The sequence below is a fragment of the Rhyacophila brunnea genome, unplaced genomic scaffold (genome assembly GCF_057557595.1).
Source record: "Rhyacophila brunnea isolate RB1 unplaced genomic scaffold, BYU_Rbru_1.0 scaffold_5, whole genome shotgun sequence".
Lineage (NCBI taxonomy): Eukaryota > Metazoa > Arthropoda > Insecta > Trichoptera > Rhyacophilidae > Rhyacophila > Rhyacophila brunnea.
In genome coordinates, this window is record NW_028233170.1 from 8,132,197 (window position 1) to 8,154,443 (window position 22,247).

The 22,247-nt window shown below is 33.6% G+C and overlaps 2 protein-coding genes across 8 annotated transcripts in view; one reads left to right on the forward strand and one right to left on the reverse strand.

Annotated features, from left to right (window-relative positions):
- ida (anaphase promoting complex subunit 5 ida) overlaps positions 1 to 22,247 on the reverse strand; it is an 85,594-nt gene that overhangs the window by 38,638 nt on the left and 24,709 nt on the right. The window contains exon 1 of one of the 7 annotated variants that reach the window (XM_085955374.1): positions 461 to 742. The exons of 3 other annotated variants lie outside the window; for them this stretch is intronic. In XM_085955374.1, coding sequence (XP_085811500.1) covers positions 461 to 608 — 148 coding nt within the window. In that variant the 5' untranslated portion in view covers positions 609 to 742. Of the gene's footprint in view, positions 1 to 460; positions 743 to 22,247 lie in introns of those variants that run through there. 3 more of the 7 variants (XM_085955379.1, XM_085955376.1, XM_085955380.1) reach the window with 3 other exon arrangements.
- Positions 1,297 to 20,598, forward strand: LOC147065976 (2',5'-phosphodiesterase 12). The gene is made up of 8 exons (XM_085955382.1): positions 1,297 to 2,146; positions 3,460 to 3,583; positions 5,157 to 5,296; positions 6,512 to 6,674; positions 12,844 to 13,132; positions 15,516 to 15,636; positions 17,134 to 17,285; positions 18,097 to 20,598. Exons 1-8 carry the CDS (start codon positions 1,438 to 1,440, stop codon positions 18,202 to 18,204), a joined length of 1,806 nt encoding a protein of 601 aa, XP_085811508.1. The 5' UTR covers positions 1,297 to 1,437; the 3' UTR covers positions 18,205 to 20,598.

Genomic DNA, 22,247 nt, shown 5'->3' on the forward strand with positions numbered 1-22,247 from the left:
ATTAATTTCAATTGAAGCCACCCATTAAAATTAAGACTTTCAAAAGATTTACTAAAAAATGAATGCAGATCATTCATTATAGGCGTGGCGTGTAGTCTAGACTTTAATCTCTTGGCTGTTCTTTGATTTATTTTGAAGTTTCATAGGTACCTATATCGTTAATTTAACTGCATAAAATGTCAGCTAATTGCTTGTCAACTGTTGGTCAGTGGTGGAGCTAAGTGGTACAAATGCACTATGAAAGGGGGGTTATAATAATTGTTATTACAATAGGTAGGTATGTATTAAAATAAATTTGAGTACATTGTGGGTATATTCTATTATTTCTATCACACCGGGATCACTATCAGGAAGAGGCCTTGATTCAAAATTCCACCCTAGTGTCGATACAGTCAAGTATCGATAATTATTGTTGACATCGTTGTATCAAAATCAGGGAACACAAAATTAACTGGCTTACTGAAACTGGATTTTTGAAGCAGGTTTCGCTTTATTATTTTAGCCCATAAAACCAAGGGACTCCCAGAGCATGCCGACTGTCCCCAAACATTAAATGCATACTTTACAAACGTTAACAGGTAGGTACCTACATATAATGACACAAACATAATTATTGAAAGTAAAATATTCTTTAACACGCAATAATAAATTAAATGTTCATCAAAATGACAACGCGTACTAATAATTCGGTGACAAAAAGATTGCAACACTGATGGCGGTTGGTGGCACCAGTGTTGCCAACCGTACTATAATTTTAGTAGTTGTACTATAATTTTGGCCCGCGTACTATGTACGATATAAAACAGGTATAGTACGCCCAAAATACTATAATTTTGAATATCGGAAAAAATACAAAAAAAAATACTACCATTCCGATATATCCGTACCATAAATTGGTGCAAAGGACTATAATTTTGGAATATAAGAAAATAAGGAGAACCTGGAAAAAATGCTTGAAAAACGTAAAAAAATCCGTTAAATTTGGTTTAAAATGAAATATTCATCGGTAAGCGTTTTTTGTCAAAAGTCCTTTTGTCTAAAAAAAAGAGATGAAGTTAATCACCTTTCATTTGAATTTCGTCTAAAAAAACGAGACGTTAATTACTTTACATCCGTATTCTGTCTAAAAAAAGGGCCTCCTTAATCACTTTACGCGGAATTTTTTGGTCATTCAATGCGTACTCTATTTTTTGCCGAAATACTATAACTTTGGAGGCAAAGTACTATAATTCCACTTTAAAAATATGGCAACACTGGGTGGCACATGCATTTGCAACTTGTTTATGGTTTATCCGTATGCTTTTGACGTTTGACCGTCGAAAATAAAATTAACCTGTCAAACCAACATCAAAATTATCAAAAATCCCGCCGTTCATCCTCTAAATACGAGGTATCCTCCCTGATATTGGGGATTAGGTGGCGCCATTATTCAGGGATATGATTCGAACCCGAATTGTAACACAAATTAATTCCCTATTCCCTGTATCGAAAATCTTCGTACGCACCTGTCATCTAAAAATGTCGAAACAAAGCAATTATAATGCGGAAAATGCGTATTTTCGCTATTTGGATGGTGCCGAAGAATATCAGCTGTCATTTGTATACAACTGCAACACTAACGGTATCAGCAGGCAATTTAATTTCAACCGAAGAATAAATGAAACCGTGGGCACCTTATTAGAAAGAATTACAACAAACGTTGATAAAGTTCTAACCAAAAAGAAGAAGAAAAAGAACAAAAAAGAAGAGCAGCCAACTGAAGTCGAACATGTTCCTGTCGACGTGAAAATCACACAAAATGGGGAAGATATTTCAAAAGAGACTGTACTCTCAGAAATTTTGTTGCCAGAAAGTGAAACAAAGATCCAGATTTCGGCCAATACATTCCGAGTTATTTTTAACCCCCCTTGGTTGCTGAATATTACTTTACCAACCAGTATATTAGCAGATTTTCCTGTTTACCCAAACAGATTTGAAGGACTGTTTCTGGAGAAAGAAAAATGTGTTTTTAGTTGGTACAGGACACTAAAAGGGAATTGTAGCAACATGGCCATAGCCAGCGAGTGGACAAAGGTCGGTGATGGGTTCACTTATTTTCCAGCTTCTGCTGACATTGGCAAAAGACTGAAGATGACATGCATTCCAGGTATTACTATGAGATGTCTTATTATTTTATATTAAATACCATACCATGGCAGTATTAAGTATATTTATATTCTAGTAACAACTCATTTTTACCTCTTTACGTAATGAAAGTATGTCTCCGTGCTTATAGCCAGTTTACACATACATTGATTTACTACTGACATGTCTGTGCCTGTGCAGTAGAACAATAGTGGCGAACCTGCCGGAAAAAATATGAACTACACCGCGCAGAGCATTTTGACGTTTATCAATTTTCACAACCTATCAAATAGCACCATACAATGACAACAACGCGTCTTGCTTACGCTTGAAGAATAAGATAGACGAGATAATCAACACTTTTACGTGTAAACTGTTATTATTGCCATAATTTAATTTACACACTATTGGTGCCAGTAAATCCATGCATGTGTACACTCTATTAGCGATTGTTAGTGATTCTTTGAGCCTACTCTATGCTACTATGATGCTTATTTTTTTACTAGAGGCATAAAATATTTTTACATCAAGGAATAGCCTTTTGGAACATTTCAGTATTATAGAATTACTAGCTCCAGAAAACTAAAATGTTGTAAATTGGCACATTGAAAGATGTTAGCATTTTTTTTTATAGCCACATCTTTGGCAGTTGATTTTTCCCTCATAATACTTGTAATAATGGCATAATTACACAAATTTGTGGTTGTTCATCTAAATATTAAATTAGTAAATCACTAGCTTATTGTCACACAATTTGTTACGTGGAATGATTTTTGGCCGTTCACCTAACCAGTGGTGAAGGTTGGAAATAGGCTCATAAGATTCGACATAAATAGTATACACTAAACTTTGTCAGTCATACATATTTATGGATGGTATGGATTTACGCAGGGTTTGATTGATTTTTAAAACAATAACCAGCACCATCTGCAATTTGTATTCTTAGTCTAATGAAAACAAAAAAGTATGTATGTATGCACTATTTACGTTGGATCTTATCAACCTATCTCCACCCCTCGTCACTGCTCTTAGCCCATTGGGTCTCTAGACTTTACACCGTATCATTATGCACTTTTTAAACAACTTCAAAAATGGGTGCTCCACCGACTAGTTCACTGTGGGTGTGTTATAAATACATATAGTTTAATGTATTTGGTTAAGTACCTTTATATCTACAATAATTTATACGGTATGTCCTTCCGCAGTCTACATTTGCATTATTATGTTAAATGTGCTGTATTTAATGTTTTGATTGCGGTACTAGTCAAATAGGTTCATTAAAAGTTGTGTGCAAGTATGTAGATAAAACTGTGATTTAAAAAAATAAAATTTTAGGAAATGCGTCTATGCACGGCCCTGAAATGGAAGTTGTAGCAGTAAATGATGTAGAAGCGGGACCTGGTTTCTGCCCTTTTATAACTCGACAAAACTTTACCAAAGAAACACTCTCTGGATCAATGTAAGATGCTTTGGAAGATAAGAATTTTTCTTAGTTAACTGTGATATCATTTCATTGCTTACATTGTATATTGCTCAGTGTAATTTTTCCTTATTGTCTGGCAGAAATTGACGGCGCGTAATTCCTGCCGCTCAGTATTGCTTGCGTTATCAGTTGAATTCGGGAACATTAGAATGATTGGTTTTGAACCATTATTTGATATTAGTACAGTACTGTGATGGCAAACGGCTATGTGCTGTTTACACAGTAGCAAAAACAATGTTTTGAAATCAGTCTGACAAGAGTTAGTTTATAAGATATATTGAAGTATTTTATTTCAAAATAAGCAGAATTAGCATCTCAAAACCTCAAATCATTTCTTTTAAAAAGATTGAATTTTTTTATCTTGCATTTTAAGCAGATATATCTTTTTGCCATATCAACTTTTTTTCACATTTGAATATACAATTTGGAACATATTATGGAAGAAAACTTAAAAAGTGAAAAAACTGTAGTTATAACCGTCTGCTATCACAGTACCGAGTTGTAAAAAGTAGTTTCATTGGGTTCTGTCAATTCAAAACTTATCGTCACCTAAAACTTAGTTCCTTATCAATTTCGAGCCGTTCTAATACATTAAATTTTTTGAAAAAATCTAGACAATCAGGCGATAGATTATCTGCTATGTTATAAGTAGGTAAATCATTATACAGTGTCACCATGGGCACAGTAAAAGCAGCTTGCAGTGGTAATGGTATTATTTGCCAGTATTAAAACAGGCATTGCACCAAATAAACCCAATACACCCGTGAATCGCCTATTGTGCCACTGTATAATAATTTACAAAACCTGTGTGAATTTTCAATAATATTGAGCGACTTCAAGATGATTTTTTGACAGATGGGTACAAAGTTGTTTAAAATTACCCAATTGCATAGATATGAAAATTTTCAAAATGTAATATCAGTGGCTGTGTTAATTTCTTTAAATGATGTACGATTCTATATAAGCGGCCCTGAATGTGAATATAATGATGTGGAAAAGTGAGACAATTATTGACAAAAATGATTATCCATGAAAAAGTTCTTGAAATTTTGTGTAGAGTAATAATATCCGAGATGGTTGGCAAATTGGTAAACGGTTTTTCTGTTATTTAAATGTCATTTATATTCCTTCAACCTAGTTTTTATAAATCTTCCTATATGTATTTTTTTTTTATTTTTCATATTATATTTATCATTCGCACCGTGAGTGTAAAACCAAGGCATCTGCAAATTTTTCATTTTCGAGATTAAATGCAAAACAATTGTAAAAGTCGTGAACTTGATAATGTAAAAGTGAAGTAACTGAAAGAACCTGCAATATAATGTAGATATAAACCAAATATAATGGTGTTTTTTTAGAAACTCTATTTCTCCTAACAAAACGAAGACTTCAAACCCTAATATATCCAAAATATGTCTTTTGCAGATGCCTTGGTTTTACACTCACGGTGCGAATGTATTCACTATAAAAACAAATATAATATTTGAAAATAAAACCATGATCTTTATTCAACAATAATATCAATTAATGGTGTTTGTATTCTTTTCAGTTTCCGTGTGATGTCCTATAACATTCTTGCAGATCTTTATACCGATTCAGATTATAGCCGAGGAGTGCTTTTCCCCTATTGTCCACCGTATGCACTGCATATTGATTATAGGAAACAGTTGTTTCTAAAGGAAATTTTAGGTATTTATACCATTTGCATGACATATTTACATACACGGTAGGGATTCCAGTATTTATCAGTACAAAAATACCAGTCTTAAAAATTCAAAATACCCGGTAGTTTGGTATTAAAAAAGCAAACGCATTTAACTAAAATCACTGAATCCAACAAAAGTGAAATAATAATAAAACAAAACCTGTTAAATAATATATTTATAAAATTGTTCACGATGAATTAATATAACAATTTTTTTTCCTACAAACAGTCTTGAAAATTAGTACCATGTATTGACTGAGGGTACTAGATGAAATTTTAATTTAAATTCTAATTGATTAAAGTTTTGTGTTTTTTCCATTTCAATCGTATTTTGTGATCCGGGTTTTAGGTCGGCCTATAGCGTCGTGGGTCCCAGGTTCGAATCCTGGGCCTGGCAAGTACACATATTGTTTGTTAATTTGTGTATCAGTCAGAGTATGGAACTAATAGGTTGAGCAAGTTCCTGACATTCATTTCTCGTAAAAACAAAATCTGTTAATACAAACTGTTAATTCACTCTGTGATCTTATTAAAATCGACATGGTCAGAAGAATGTATATATCTGAGGTGTTTTCAAGTTATGTGTGTTCAATATATAGAATGTTACATTCTCAAATCTTGTGAATTATTCGTTGAATAAAAAAAATGGTTTATTAATAACATTATTTTTATGTTCGGAATTGCCCAACAATGTTTAGTCAACTATGAGTATTTTAAGTTATGTGCTAAGTACAAACGCACATTCTTGCTTGATGGTTTTACACTCATTCGAAGATGTCTCAACGTGTGTACTATCTCGCTCGATGCTTTTTTGTTCGATATCGAGCAAACCGGTTACGCGGTCTGTAATTCTGGCTCGATGTTCGACAAAAATTCGCTTTGGCATGTCTCAACGTGTAGCACTTTGACGGCTTTGACTGAGCATCTTGTGTCGAGCTTCTCGAGCTTGTGGACGCAACGACGAGCATGCTTCCAAGTCAATATGTTCGATAGAACGAAACCAATGAGCAAGAACGTGAGTGGGTACTTAGCAATAGATTGTATTTTCCAAACGTCAACTAAATTAAATAGGTATAGCTAGGGAATTGTGGTTACCTTAAACTTATATGTGGGAGGGTGCTTGAACATGCAAGCAAGTATAAATTTCAATTCTTATTTCGCTATTCATGTCTTGAACATGTATTTTTATATTTTTTCAGGTTATAATAGTGACATAATTTGTTTACAAGAGGTTGATTGTAAAATATTCAAAGGTGATTTATTACCGGTTCTCAGTGATAGTTCATACGATGGCGTATTTACAAAGAAAAGTGGACAAGTCGCTGAAGGCTTAGCTTGCTTCTACAATACTAACAGATTCAGGTGAATACAATATTTCATCTATAAGAATAATAGACCCAGAATCAGTGGCGAGGAGTCGAGGTAGGCTGTAAAGTGAGAGTATTGTATTTTCAAAGTGAACTTATTCCAATACTTCACGAAATTGAGTTATGAATGCCAAAATTTAAAGGATAAAATTTTGAACAAGTATTTTTTGTATAGAAGAACCTAATAGCATTCAATCCAGTAGAAAAATCAACTTCAAAATCGGTGTTAGTTACAAAAGTAACTTATTCCAATACAAAAAACATATGTAACATAAACACCGTAAACAGTTTTTTGGCTTTTGCCAAATATTTGTTGAAGTGGAATAAGTTCACTTTGAAAATACACACCTCCAGTGGCGATCCTCCCTTGAGAGCGCTGGAGCGGTGCACACCCACCCACTCAATTTATGCGAAAAGACTTTTTTTAAATGAGTATTTAATTTATATTTGATTAATTAAAAGTGTTCTGATCTATTACCGTAGTCATTAATTCATATACAAAAACAAATTCTAATATGTGTTTTTAACCGGCTATTTTAAATAATAATATTATATGTTGATGTGAGCGATATTCGCCATCGCTCGACCAAAGCGCCCAGTAATCTAATTTCGATTTCTTTGCAATGAGAAAGAGCGTCGTCTGTCGCGTGGGATAGCAATACGTAAATATTTTTTCTACGTGCTCGGGAGCGACAGTTTCAGTCGCTCTCGGCCCGAACGCAGATTCATCGGTTTTAAAACAATACAGCCCGTATCACACGTACAATTATTGTTTGACAATTTTTATTCAATATTATTATAAAAATAAATTCTTTTCACAGTACGCATTTAAATTTCCGCACATGTTGACAACATTTCTCAAATTTGGGCGAAGTACAATTTAAAAATAAACTTCAAGTTTTTTTTCAGTTTGATAACTAAATTCACAATGTTTATCAATTATGATATCTCTCCAAACTAGCTCTGTAATAGGTCTGACTTTTTAGATAAAAATAAACTCAAAAATGAATTGTCTGTTATTTACAGCTTGGATAATTTTTATAATGCTGATGGCGCCTCAGCATTATAAAACATTTTAATCGAAAAAAATCTCATTGACACATTTACGGAAACGGTTTTACTATTAAATTTAATTTTTACTATTCCGATGACATCAGTGGAAAGCGAAAGATGTTTTTTCACACTCAAACGGATCAAGTGTTTTAGTAGAAACGCCATCGCGCAATCAAGATTGAACGCATTATGTATGCTCAGTATCGAAAAAAGAATGATACAAGAGATTCCTGACTTCAACAAACGCGTAATTGAAAAATTTGTGTCGATGAAAAACAGAAGAATGGATTTCTCATACAAATGAACAATAAATCCCGGTCACTGCCAGATACGAGATATTTCGGTAGTACTAATAATTCGGTCAAAACAAAATAGTTCGTGTCAACCAGTTTGTGTTAAAGTTTAAAATCCATTTTTTTCAAGAAAAACTGTTTTTAGAGGTACAACAAATAATAAATAGTGAGTTATTTATGATTTCTTTTAAATGTACTAAATTAAAAAAACCAATAGTTTTTTTTTTGATTTTTCGGTGAAGTTTTGATGAAGGCAAATGCCTTTTTACGGCAGTCAAAAGGTGAAAAAAGTGAACTCCCAGTAAAATAGCTCACCGGTCGCCACTGCACACCTCAAGTCATACTAAGGGCTGGAATAGACAGAGCAGTCAGGCGTTCTGCGTTCCGCATTCAGAGTTTAGTATTCTTTGTAGTGTGTGGACCGCCGCGATCTGACTGCCTGCTGTTTGCACAGTTTTAATGAAGTCCATACACTACAAAGAATGCTGAACTATGAACGCAGAATGCCTGACCGCTCTCTGTCTGTTCAAGCCCTTATCGATTTTCATTGAAGTAAGAATACAGTTTTCAGCTGGTGCTGGTTAGTTTTTAAAATTAATTAAACCCTGCCTAAACCAATCCGTAATAGTTTTAGTATGCTATGGGCAATGCGAGAAAAATACTGCACATTTTTTCAACCGTACTTATTTGTTTTCGTTGAATTAAGAATACATATTACAGATGATGTTGGTTAGTTTTTTTCATTCATTAAGCCCTGCCTAAACCAAACCGTAAAAGATAAAAAATATTCTTCTATCTATAAAATATCTAAAACTATGTATGATTTAATGACTATTATATATATATTATACGAATTAGATATATAATAAACAGACAACTATTTTTTGACTTTTATGTATTATGGCTTGGTAATGCAGGGTTAATTCGAATTTAAAAAAACTAATCAACACCATATCATGCTATCTGTAGAATTAGTTCAATGAAAACAAATACATAAACCTGACAAAGTTTAGTGTGTACTATTTATGTTGAATCTTAAGGGGAAGACGCATGCCAGCAGAGAACCTAGCGGAAATATACGAAGCTTGCAATTTGAGATTTTTTTTTGATAATTTACAATTTCAACTGTATTACATAATAAATATGTATCCGAAAACATTAAAAAGATTTTTTATTTTTTTTTAAACTTAAAGATAAACTTACAATTGTAAAAAAATGTAATAAAATGTGAATTCGTTGCAGGGTCAAATCTTAATATTGCATTATATTTTATGGTCATAATTATCATTAAAATTTAGTTTGTTAAGTTTTAGATTTTATGTGGTGTAGATTTTTGACTAATTCATCGTTTTAATATTTTTATATATATTTTAAAAAACATCGATTTTTATAAAAATATAAATGTGTATAACTTGAAATCCTTTTTATTTATATCAACTCGAGTTTCAATATTGTGACCATGCCTAAAATAAAATTTGATATAAATAAAAAGGATTTCAAGTTATACACATTTTTTTTTTTTAAATCGATGTTTTTTAAAATATATATAAAAAATATTAAAACGATGAATTAGTCACAAATCTACACCACATAAAATCTAAAACTTAATAAACTAAATTTTAATAATAAATATGGTCATAAAATATAATGTAATAATAAGATTTGACCCTGCAACGAATTCACATTTTATAACATTTTTTTACAATTGGCAGTTTATCTTAAAATTTAAAAAAAAATTAAAAATCTTTTTAGTGTTTTCAGATACATATTTATTAATTACTACAGTTGAAATTGTAAATTATCAAAAAAAATCTCAAATTGCAAGCTTTGTATTTTTCCGTTAGGTGCCTCTTTTCGCCTCTGATAATATAAGCATCCCCCTTAACAACCTACCTCCACCCTTCACCAATGCCTGGGATAAAATACAGATAACCCTTCTTCATTGGGCCCCTGGTGAGTGAATTTGTTATATTGTGATGTAGTTTTAATAATATTTTTGTTTGTCCCGCATTTGTTTTGACATGTGCCACGTGTCGAAAATCATAATGAGTGGAATCACGCTTGTATGGTCTTTCTCGCTCATTCATATGTAATTAAGTTATGAGTGTAATTAAAACAAAAGTAAGCCAATACGTCACAGACAGGGCAAACTAGATCTTTTTCTTGCAGCGCAGAACTAAATTGATATTAAGCCAGTGGAGAACTAGAAGGTTCTAAGTCAGTGGTTCCCAAAGTTGACTGGGCTCCGACCCATCTAATAAAAATTTCCAATCTTGGGACCCACCTCTTAGCTGTCTTAAAGAAAAAAGGGCATAAATATTGGTAATGCTCAGATTCCCTAGTGGCGAGTCGTGGAACTACTTAATGCTGTCTTATTTGTTCTAATTGAAATAAAAAAAATATTTTTTATAAGTGTTACCAATATGAATGAAAGACTGTTGAAATAAGAAACACAGCTTAAATAAGAAAAAAATAATACTTAAATACCTACACCTGCAAGGTTTTTTTACAAAGTTATTTCAATGAAAAGGATGTATTTGTTTCTTATTTTTCTTCATTACAGTTTTAGCATCAACTTCAACTTTAGTTACTTTTAATCGCAGTGAGTTTGATATAAACAATTTATTTCGGTATTTAGTTTTAATGTTAACCATAGCCGAAAATCCGACCTCTCATAGATATGAGGTAGTAAAGAGGAGGAGGACTTTCATAACTTCATAGAACAGGCAAGGATAATAATTATCAGCAACTGAGAGCCAGAATTTTGTTACCTGTTTACGATTGAAACTATTTTTCAGTGACGTATCTTCTGATAAATCAATGAGTTCTTCACTTGCTTTTGTTGACATACTAGTTGGTAAGTCGTCTTGAAATGGGTTACAAATCCAACGTAACGAATCAAACTTTTTCATCTCTTCCCCAAAATAGTCGTCAAAGTTATTTATTAAAGTGATAAATGACTGGAAATTTCAGACAGTACGTTCATCTTAGGCTGCACTTGGTTTTCAATAATAAAAGTTTCAAGTGTTTCAAAACAATCATACTTGCAGGGGCGGCTCTACCTTAAGGGTTCGTAGGGACCATCCCCACATAGTTATCATGTCAAAAATACACGTCCGATGTTTTTTATAATTATCATAATAATATACATGATTAAGTCAACTATTTAATTTATTTTATCCATATAAACACGTCGTATTTTATTTAAGTACATAAAGATACAAAAATGTCGTTCTACAAATAATGTGAATGCATTAGCGTTAGTGTACGCATACTGGGGAGGGAATGAAATAACCCCTAGGTGAGTAAAAATGCCCGTTGTATGGAGTTGTTCAAAACTGATAATGGTAAGACTTTAATAATGACTATCATTAATTATGTTGATATTTTAAGCAAGCTTTTTAGATGCGATTAAGTAATGACTAAGATAATCACATTATTATTTTGAAAAATTACTCATTTCCTCATGAATAAAATCATCAATAAAATCAAGTAGCTTGGTATATGATGTATAATATGAGAAAGTAGGTAGGTATCTATATTTAATAATTAATGGCTAAACCCCACCATCTAGAAAGTCGTCGAGCCGCCACTGCATACTTGCCATTCTCAATACAAATTTTCCACAACATAAGCTTTTTCATGCGACTGTGCTGCCATCTGTAGTGCATTGGCAATTCAAACTATTATTATTTTATCACAATATTTTCCGTAACTTAAGTTTATTTCAATTTTTAGGAATTATAAATAGCTGAATGAAATATCAAATTTATCACTTCCTATTTTTTTTAATTCATATATACAGTGGCGAGGGCCCACTCAATATTCGCTTGCGACCCACTGGTGGGTCGTGACCCATAGTTTGGGAAACCATGTTCTAAGTATTTGACCTTCGCGAAACAAAAGTTACAATGAGACAGCTTAGAATACTACTTCATTGTTGGGTTTGTTTTCTCAAGGATGAACACTTAGAACCTTGTAGTATTAGGCTCGTGATTAGTCTTATCAGTTTATTGCAAAGTTATATTTTTTTAATTTTATGTAGGTAGGTACTTATGTTTATTTTGTTATTAGTATATTCGTATATTTTTAAATTCCTCGTTCATTGTGAAATTTTGCTTATCACGACTGTGTCCAAAACTTATCGTCCGCGATCAACTTACTCTAGTGTGAATTCTCATTTTGGTTAAAATTGTGTTAGAATGCCATATATACCCTACTGGGTATAGTATGACAGGCAACGGATCTCGAGTGTGGAAACATATGGGATAATCTTAAACACGTGTTAAAATATATTATTTTCAATAGATATGTCTGTATGAAAATAATATGCATTAAAGTTTGTTACGTAAATATACCGTGCATCCAATATTGAGTGCCGTCGGCATGCTTTGTTATATTTGGGTTTTACGGCTTGACCGTCATAAAATACCCTGCCTCAAAATACTGGTCCACGGCGATAGCTTTTACATTTCTATTTATTAATAAATGTTCTGTGGTATTTTCAGACCATGGTATCTTTTTATCCAAAAATATTTCCTGATAATCTGTGTCCACCAAAAAATATTAGTAGCAGAAGTGCTAGAAACAAAGCAAGTTTTGCAGAGGATTCAAATGATTTATTTTTAAACTAATCAAACTTTACATAATTTGATGTATTTATGAACAAAGTTTAATCCTTGATTTTTTTAACAAAAGTAAAAAGTTGGTACTGTTCTATACCGGGCTCTTCAAATGTGGAAATTCAAATACCAATTATACAAGAAAATAAAAATAATTAATTGTATTTCTTTAGTGCATCCATTATTTAATTTACAGACGCGTTGAAGACCACTCGATAATCCTGTCAGATGAGATCAGTTCATTACCTGTGTTTGACGAAATTTGGTCTCGTATCAAAGACAATGAAGCCTTTGTGAAACGAGTTTCAAATCGTTCGTCTGCCATACAAGCCACAGTATTAGAGGCAGTAGAAAATAGTAATGAAATTATCGTTGTTGGTAACACGCATCTCTACTTTCATCCTGACGCTGACCATGTAAGATTGACTCAGGCCGGCTTAACTATACTCTGGTTAAATAATATAGCGAAGACCCTTAAAGAAAAGGTGAGATAATAATGTATTTGTTAAGGGTTGTAAATTTCACATTTTAATGTGGGGGAGGTCTAATGTAATGTGATGATTTATGATGAAGAGGTTGTGTAAAATGTGACATCACAAAACCAACAAAATATAAATTCTTCTTTATTTGAATATACATAATTTGAAAACATCTCATGCATATCGCACCGTGAGTGTAAAACCAAGGCATCTGCCAATTTTTCAATTTTGAGATTAAATGCAAAACAACTGCAAAAGTCGTGAACTTGATAATGTAAAAGTGAAGTAACTGAAAGAACATGCAATATAATGTAGATATAAACCAAATATTATGTTTTTTTTAGAAACTCTATTTGTCCTAACAAAACAAAGGCTTCAAATTCTAATATATCCAAAATATGCCTTTTGCAGATGCCTTGGTTTTACACTCACGGTGCGATATATACACCAGAAAAAATCATTTTGTAGAAAAAAATACGACACCCGATGGGACTTAAACCCTGTATCTGCTGGATTCGCGCCAGTATGTTTTTTCAATTAAACTACGGGCATCTTAGTGAATTATGACAATTTTAACTAGTATGTAATATATATAACATGAATTGCACCGTTGAGAAGAAATCTGAAAATTTTACAACACTCTTTATTCGGAGAAATTCGAACAACTTAAGAGCATAAATAATTTTCAACAATAGGTGGGATGAAATTTCGCACTCGTCGCCAATCGGAGAGCGCTAGTCGAGGTGTGAACACGTCAATTACACGTCAATTAGTTTTGTGATGGCGCCGGAGGAATATATTCTTATATCGTGTAAAGATGACTAAAAAATGCTACGCATGTACTCGAAAAAGAGAACATGTCAATGAATATATTATTATTATTACTAATATAACAACAAACATAACATCAAATGGACACATGTTGAATTTTTATGACAAATTATATTTTGTTCGGCACGTGTCATTTGCACAATCCACACGTCGCCTAGTCACGATCTTTTTAGACCATGCCTCAGCTGAAGTATAGGCTTAAAGATTTTGCTCGAAAATTGTTTTTGGATCAACCTACATAATAACAAACATTTTCAATTATGAATATCAATACAAACTCTTTACGATCAAGCATCACCGATGAACATTTATAAGAAGTTTTAAGAATCTCAACTACAAAATCAACACCTGAAATTAAAAAAATGTTTCATTTTTCCCATTAAATGGTTGGCTATTAGAGAATCATTTATTTTTTTATGTTGAAATTCCTTTTTCATGATAATAAATAAATTGTATTTTACTTGCGGCCCGCCGCTCATTTTATATTCCTAATGTGGCCATTCATCCAAAAAGTTTGCCCAGGCCTGGTCTATTCAATACACAAGGCGGTTATCGATGGTACCTAGTTTATCATATTTATGTATTGAGGTATTATAATTTGTTACAATAACTTAGCCTTCAAAAAGTACTATGTTTTAATTGGCGAATTATGTATATTCTGTAAAGAATGTTTACACTCTTAAAACTTGTGAATTATTCTTTAAATAAAAAAAATCGGTGTGTGTACCTACTTATGTACGGGCGTTAGAAGTTATACTTCTTTGGCGTAACAAAACAAAAACAAAACTTGTGATAAACTAGATTCTTTGACTAGCTCTTAATTATCTTGTTAAATTACACACTCAAGAAAAAGGACCTCTTATCAGAACGCCGTTGGTTTATTTCTATACACTTTAGCATATAATACTAACTGACGTTTAATCGTTTGTTTACGTAAGGAATTGCAAATGGCCGACAATAATAAATTCTCTGCCTAGGCAACGGAACAATTCTAAATTATAATATCGTCACTGTTCTGGCAGAAGACACTAATTCGAAAAAATGACATATTGAGTTAGTTATACCAAAATGTTCCTTATTTCAAACTTTACCGTCTGGAAACTTTCTTAATAAATAAACAGTCTTTATTTTAAGGTCAGCCTTTTTACGATTACTTAATAAACTTACATGATAGACTATTTCAAACATTTTAACAACTTCAAAGACAAATTACTCAAAACTAGTATTCTCCAGTTAGTGTGTTCTGCCAGAACAGAGACGATATTATACTGTATAATCGTCACGATTGCAGTATCATACTGTGGCGTAAAGGTAGTGCGTTCGGCTGATAACCGAGCAATCGATGGTTCGAATCTAATCGAGTGCGTTTTTTTTCGTGTGAAAAAATATATTTATGTGTTACATGTCACACGCCAAAAATACACTGTGATATGATTTCCCAAACGCGCCAAAAGAAGTATAACTTCAAAAAGTTGTTCAATGAAAATTAGTTTGTTTAAATCCTTAACTCGTGACTGAGTTGCAGTAGATCTACTATACTTATAGTTGTAATTTTCAGATGCCTAATAAGAGGGTTTCTTTGATTATTTGTGGAGATTTCAACACTGTACCTTCATGTGGAATATATCAGCTCTTCACAACTGGACATGTGCCGAGCGATGTGGAGGACTGGAGAAGTAGTATGTATCACTTTTGATATCAATAAATATGTTTGTAGCGTCTTAGTGTCGAGCCACACCGGGCGACTCTGGTCGCGAGACCAGTCGCGCAACTGGTCTCTTCGGGCGATTTACTCGGGCGACCAGAGAGGCAGCCAATAATAATAATAATAATAATAATGAATGTACACGCAAGTATGCAAAAATACGTTCTATCCGCGGCGTGGCTGCCGGCGACTGGTCGCCCAGTGTGGCAGCGCTCAATACATAGTTATATGTTTTCATACATCGCTACCGATCGCCCGACCAGAGAGACCGGGAGACCGGACCGAGCGCACGAACGAGATTTTACTGGTCGCCCGACTTTATTGCTTGCGCGACTACTGGGCGACCAGGTGTGGCATGCTCCATATAACTGCATGCATCGGTCTGGTCTCGGCGACTGGTCTCTTCAGGCGATTTACTCGGGCGACTTGCCGGCGACCAGAGAGGCAGCCAATAATAATAATAATAATGAATGTACACGCAATTATACAAAAAATGCGGCGTGGCTGCCGGCGACTGGTCGCCTGGTGTGGCAGTGCTCAATACATAGCTATATGTTTTCATACATCGCTACCGATCGCCCGACCAGAGAGACCGGGAGACCAGACCGAGCGCACGAACGAGATTTTACTGATCGCGCGACTTTATTGCTTGCGCGATTACTGGGCGACCAAGTGTGGAATGGTCCATATAACTGCATGCATCGGTCTGGTCTCGGCGACTGGTCTCGAGACCAGAGTCGCCCGGTGTGGCTCGGCTCTTATTCAGTTGAAAACAAAATGTGTCGACTTATGTCACGGATTGTATTTTCGATTCCCGGGTCTCGCAAAATTCATATGTTGTTTTACAATGTGTGTCTTTTTGGAGTTGGAGTATAGACTTAATAGGTTAACCAAGTGGCTAATATCCATTTCTTTTAAAATAAAAATCTGTTACAATAATCTCCACTCTGTGGATGCCAATTGCAGTCTATTTGAAAATATTTTTAATTCTCGACTATGTTAATTAAATGAGCTGATGCATGATAACAATGATATATTCATTTGCTTTGATGGTTATTTTTTTCAAGCGATAACAAAATTTAAACTGCTCTTCCCTTATCAGACATTTATTACATAATATAGAGTATGATTTCACTTCTGAACAATCATCAATCAAGTTTCTGGAGGGAAAATATTCATTGGCAGATCAGAAAAGCTAAAAAAAGCTGTGACATGTGATTCTGTAGGAATTTTTTTGATTGACAGCTCAGGACATAATAAATGGGCTTGTCATAAGACACTTAAATCCCAAACTTCAAAGTCAAAAATTATAAATAATAATTTATGTTGTAAAAATAGTGACCTTACAGGCAACCTGTATGTTATTGATAGACATTTATTACCCTTATGGTTGATTTTACTCATATCATGATCATTGGTGTCTAATGATCTATCCTATTAACTTCCATATTGTATTTTTTTTTCTTTTAAGATGAGTCTGAAGCATTGACCAACATGTCAATATCACAACCGACAATTCTGGGAAGCGCTTGCGGGACTCCCGAATATACTAATTTCACGGTCGGATTTGCCGATTGTCTTGATTACATCTTTTACCAGAAGTCAAATTTTAATGTTTCACAGGTAAATTTGGTTTGATTTCAATTTATAATAATGTATACTAAGTTCTTCTTCTTCTTTCTCGGCACTACATCCCGGGGCGTGATTTGGCCTCCTCTACAATTGTCCTCCACACGCTCCTTTCCCTGGCTGCTCCTCTCCAGTGTAGCCGGGGTCTTTCATTGATAGGGGTCCTGTGTTCCGAGGCGCTTGTGTTGGTGTTCGTAATCTGGTGTTTTTACCATGTAGGGTGATTAGCCCTACGATGAACCCTCCTCCTTCATCCGCGCTTGGGACCGGCAGCAACCTAGGTGAATCCTATGGCTACAGGCGGAGATATGTATACTAAGTAGGTACATCAAAAAAAAAAAAATTTGCTGCTCGATTATCCGACAACTACTATAATCCGCTGTTATTTTTACTAGTTGAAAGCACAAAATCAAGCTCTATAATTCGTCGGTATTCGTATATCAAATTTAGTAGCAAGTCCGCCGCGTACAAGTATACAACGCAGATGAGACAGGTTTATTTTGGAAACTTCTCATTTCATCATTATCAAAATTCCTCACGAAAAAAGTAATTTGCCAGGGAGGAAAGTGCCCAAGGACTGCATCACAGTAATGCCATGCTCCAATGCAGCCGGGACACAAAACAAAGCTTTTGGTCATAAGGAAAGCCAGGAATCCTAAGCCATTCAAGAATATCTGCCTCACTGGTTGTGTCAAGTGATTTGATAAAGAATTGGACACAGAAATAAGAATAGTTCATTCTTATGTTTAATACTTAGTAAAAATGTGAATACATTCAATAATAGATTCTTCATGTTTTGTTTCAGGTTGTGCCTTTCCCCAGTGTAGAAGAATTGAAACAAAATACAGCTCTTCCAAGCATTGTTTTCCCTTCAGACCATATAGCTTTGATAGCTGATTTAGAGTTTGCCTGATAGTAACTCAATGTACACCTTTAAAATTTCCAAATTAATGTTGAAAATATAGCTGTATATTAAACAACTTATACTATACCAAAACTGATTCAATAAAACGATAACATTTGATGGATTGAAAGGGTGTGTAGACTTGCCTTATGACGGAGAGAGGATATTGGTTTGTAAGATATGTATACAGTAAGTCCTCTACTTACGTAATTTACGCGTAAGTCGAATAAAACTTAAAATCATGAAATTTTTATATATGTTTGTTTCAAAGGTGAAAATGAAATGGACATATACGTACATACTGATTTCTGCGTACATACATTTAAATACAAACTACTTATTAAAGTATATACTGGTCCAGTGTTGTTTGCCTTGTATGCAGTTGTAGCCGTTTTCTTTTCTTCAAAAATGATAGTATGGCATGCAATGGTTACATGTAAATTGTACGTAAAACATTTCACCGTAGCACAGTGTTCGCCGTGAGCTTCCTTATCGGAAAAAGATGACCGTATGCCATACGGTCACCAATTTTATTAGATTCAATATGAACATTAATTCAATTTTCATAGCTGATTTTAACAAAATTCATGAATTCAAAAATGAAAACCTAACATAACCTGACAAATAATATTTTCAAAATTTGTTGGCTGCTGGTTTCCTGTAAAGTGTAAACCGACAAGAACCGTGTTTTATTTAGACATGAATTTTATGTCAGTACTATACGACCCAAAGAGGTTGGACGGTCTTTAATATACGGCCATATATTTCCAATACAACATTTCACGGTGAAGTGTGATACGGCGAACTGCATATGTACAAGTTTCTGGACACAGCATGCAATTCACTGCATCTGAAATTTTCACAAATCGTTCTGGATCAGGGTGTTGAGCCTCGAAGCCAGCTAATCCATTCTCGATCATATTTAAATATTCAGCCATCCTTTTAACTTCAAATTGCTTCGGTTATTCATAGTGTTCATTTTTCTAGTTGAGATATATATAACCGCTCTGACATTTTTTCCAATATAGCCCAGTTTCGTTCACATTAAAAAAAATTGTGGCAGGTAATCCTCATTTTTTACGATTTCTGCTAGACTCGTCATAAAGGCTAGAAAGTAGCTCCTTCTGCGTCTGCACGGCAGCCTCGCCTGTTACTTTTTGATGTTGCGTAGCATATACAGCCTTTAAATTTTTTAAACCATCCGTGGCTTGCAGTAAACGTATGAGTATCGACACTATTACAATTTTTACTCTTTAGGTCTTGAAAAAGACTCAATGCTTTCTTTTGTATGAGCATAAGGCTTATTGGAATTTGTTGTTGCTGTAAATCTTCTATCCATATAACCAATAAATTTTCCATTTCTTCTACTACTGCATATTACTCTTTTCTTGGTAATTATCATAGAATGCGTTGATACTGATTATTTTACATGAACCATGATTCGACCTTTATTAAATAATATAATAATTGTTCGAATCGTAGAATTAGACATTTTATGAGCGCGTGCGATGTCTGTCATCTTGTAACCTTTTTCATGTGAGGCGTCTAATTACAAAAAGCGACAAGTCCATAATTCAATATTAATGGGATACAACGTTTTTATGTTTCTAGCTTCAATTATTTGTTTAAACGTGAGATTATTTTTTCCGTTATATTCTATGTCAAAATTAGAACCAAATGGTAATTTGTTTCAGCCGATAAACTCTTAAATGTAATAAATATAGGCAAAATAAAATTGGACTTAGCGCTACTTGTACTTCACTTTTTAATTTATCCCGCATAAGGCACATATTTCCGTGGCACTGTCATAAGTTTACCAGATGCTACAGCATGGGAGACGCCCTTTTCAATATTGAACGTTCCCTTATTGGTGGACTTAAACACGCGTGAAATCAACCAAGCTTTAAATAATATGAAACGGACTTGGCTTGGCGCTTTTTGTAATAAATCGACACTTAAAATATTTTTTTTCGTAGGGTTATGTCGCGTTTTGGAACTTATAGATCAATACATATTGTGGAAAATTATACAAAGAATACGTGCGTATTTTTTTCTCGATTTTGACCAAATGTGGACTTATTGCTTTTTGGAATTAGACGCCTCATATTGTTTTATAATTTAAATTTGGTCTCCATAGTAATGGCATGTCTTCTCAATGATTCATGAATCACATTTACGTTTTTCTTGACATGATTAGGGTTATATTTTTATAATGAACACGATGAAAAAATCTCGAGCACGACATACTAGGAAGAAATCTAAATTTAAGACTAAATTACATGTGTGGGGAGGGTAAGCGGAGGTGGGCTGTGCAAGGTGCCAATGCTATATCTCTCTCTCTTTCACTCTCACGGTAACATAATATTTTATCTAAACACAAGCACGGAAAAACAAAGTGCCGTCAAATAAAAAAAAAAAGATTTATTTAAATTATGTTAATATGAATTCACCTAAGTTGAATCCGCGTAAGTCGAGGACTTACTGTATATTAAACCTATAAGCATTTGGCTAAATGTCCATCCTATATCATAAATCAATTAAGCAAACTATGTTGAACAAGCATAATATATGATTGAGAAGAAAATCTAAATCATTTTTATTATTATAATTATTATCATCATTGAAATAAAATATGTTCATAAAAAAACAGCATGAATTTTTATGACGAAAATCTAGAATATAGATATATTTTTGCTGTTGATGTATTGTATGGAGGTGACTCTCATATTCATTTTGGAATAATTACTAAAGCTTAGTAACTAAACTGTTCATTTTTAAGTGTATTTATTTCCAATTATCTTTATATGGGGTTATGAAATGTGAGATATATATACTGAACTTTTCTCTCACAAGCAGTATGGCAATATGGCAGTATGCACCATCTTGTTGGAACCACATATCGTCCAGACCAAAATCATCTAATATCATGTTTCTGTAGCGTTTGCCATTGACGGTAATTGCATTGGCATTTTCGTTGTCTAAAAAATATGGTCCAATTACACCTTCCGACCGTGTCCGATCCTAATACAATCATATGGGCCTCCACAGAGTGGAGGTTTGTATTACCTATCAGATTTTTATTTACGAGAAATGGATGTCAGCCACTTGCTCAACCTATTAGGTCCATACTCTGACTCTGAAGCCATTTAATCAAAAATGAGCTTCACTGCTGAAGATAATTTTTTCATGAAATAATGAGTCTGTTTCTAGTTGCTCTAAAGTCCAATCAGCAAAATTCTCAATGCACAGTCTTTATGATTGTTTACTTACAGGAATATCATCATACTCTGCTAATTATTATGCACCGGTCAATGAAATGCAATGGCAAACGTCACAATGACTTTGAGATTAATATTATAATTTCTATATAACTCTATGTGTGCATGAGGCAATGACATGCATTCATTTTATTGAATATAAACAATAATGTTTATATTGACTTTGAGATTAATATTATGATCTATATATAACATTTACTTCGTATGTATGAGGCATGCATGACGCATATTCCTTGTACTGAATATAAACAATGATTTTTATATTTTAAAATTATTTATTAACCATGTCCAACTATAAATTTGCTGCCCGCCAACCTACCGATATTTTAAAATGTGCTCTAGAGCAGTGTTCTTCAACCGGTGGTCCGCGGACCGGCGCCAATCCACAAGAATTTATTGCCAGTCCGCGAAAGCTTTCATCATGCTTTCAACCGACTATACCGCTACACGATTCAGGGAATTCCCACTAGATGAAATACTGGCCACTAAATCAGTATTGATATGTTTACTGAAATTTATTGTAGATCTACTGATGTTTTTGCATCTCTCTCAGTAATCCGCCACCCCAAAAACCAGACAAATGTCCAATTAGTGAAAGCCGTGGATTAAGTGCATATATACAAAATATGGTAAAAAATTAAAACACTTATTTCATAAAAATAGTTTTTTTGAGAAATTTGAACTAGCAAATTACGGTTTTATATATAATCAAAATCAAGTATTTACTTAATTATACATATTTCTGAACTAAGTTTATTTACTAAATATTAAACA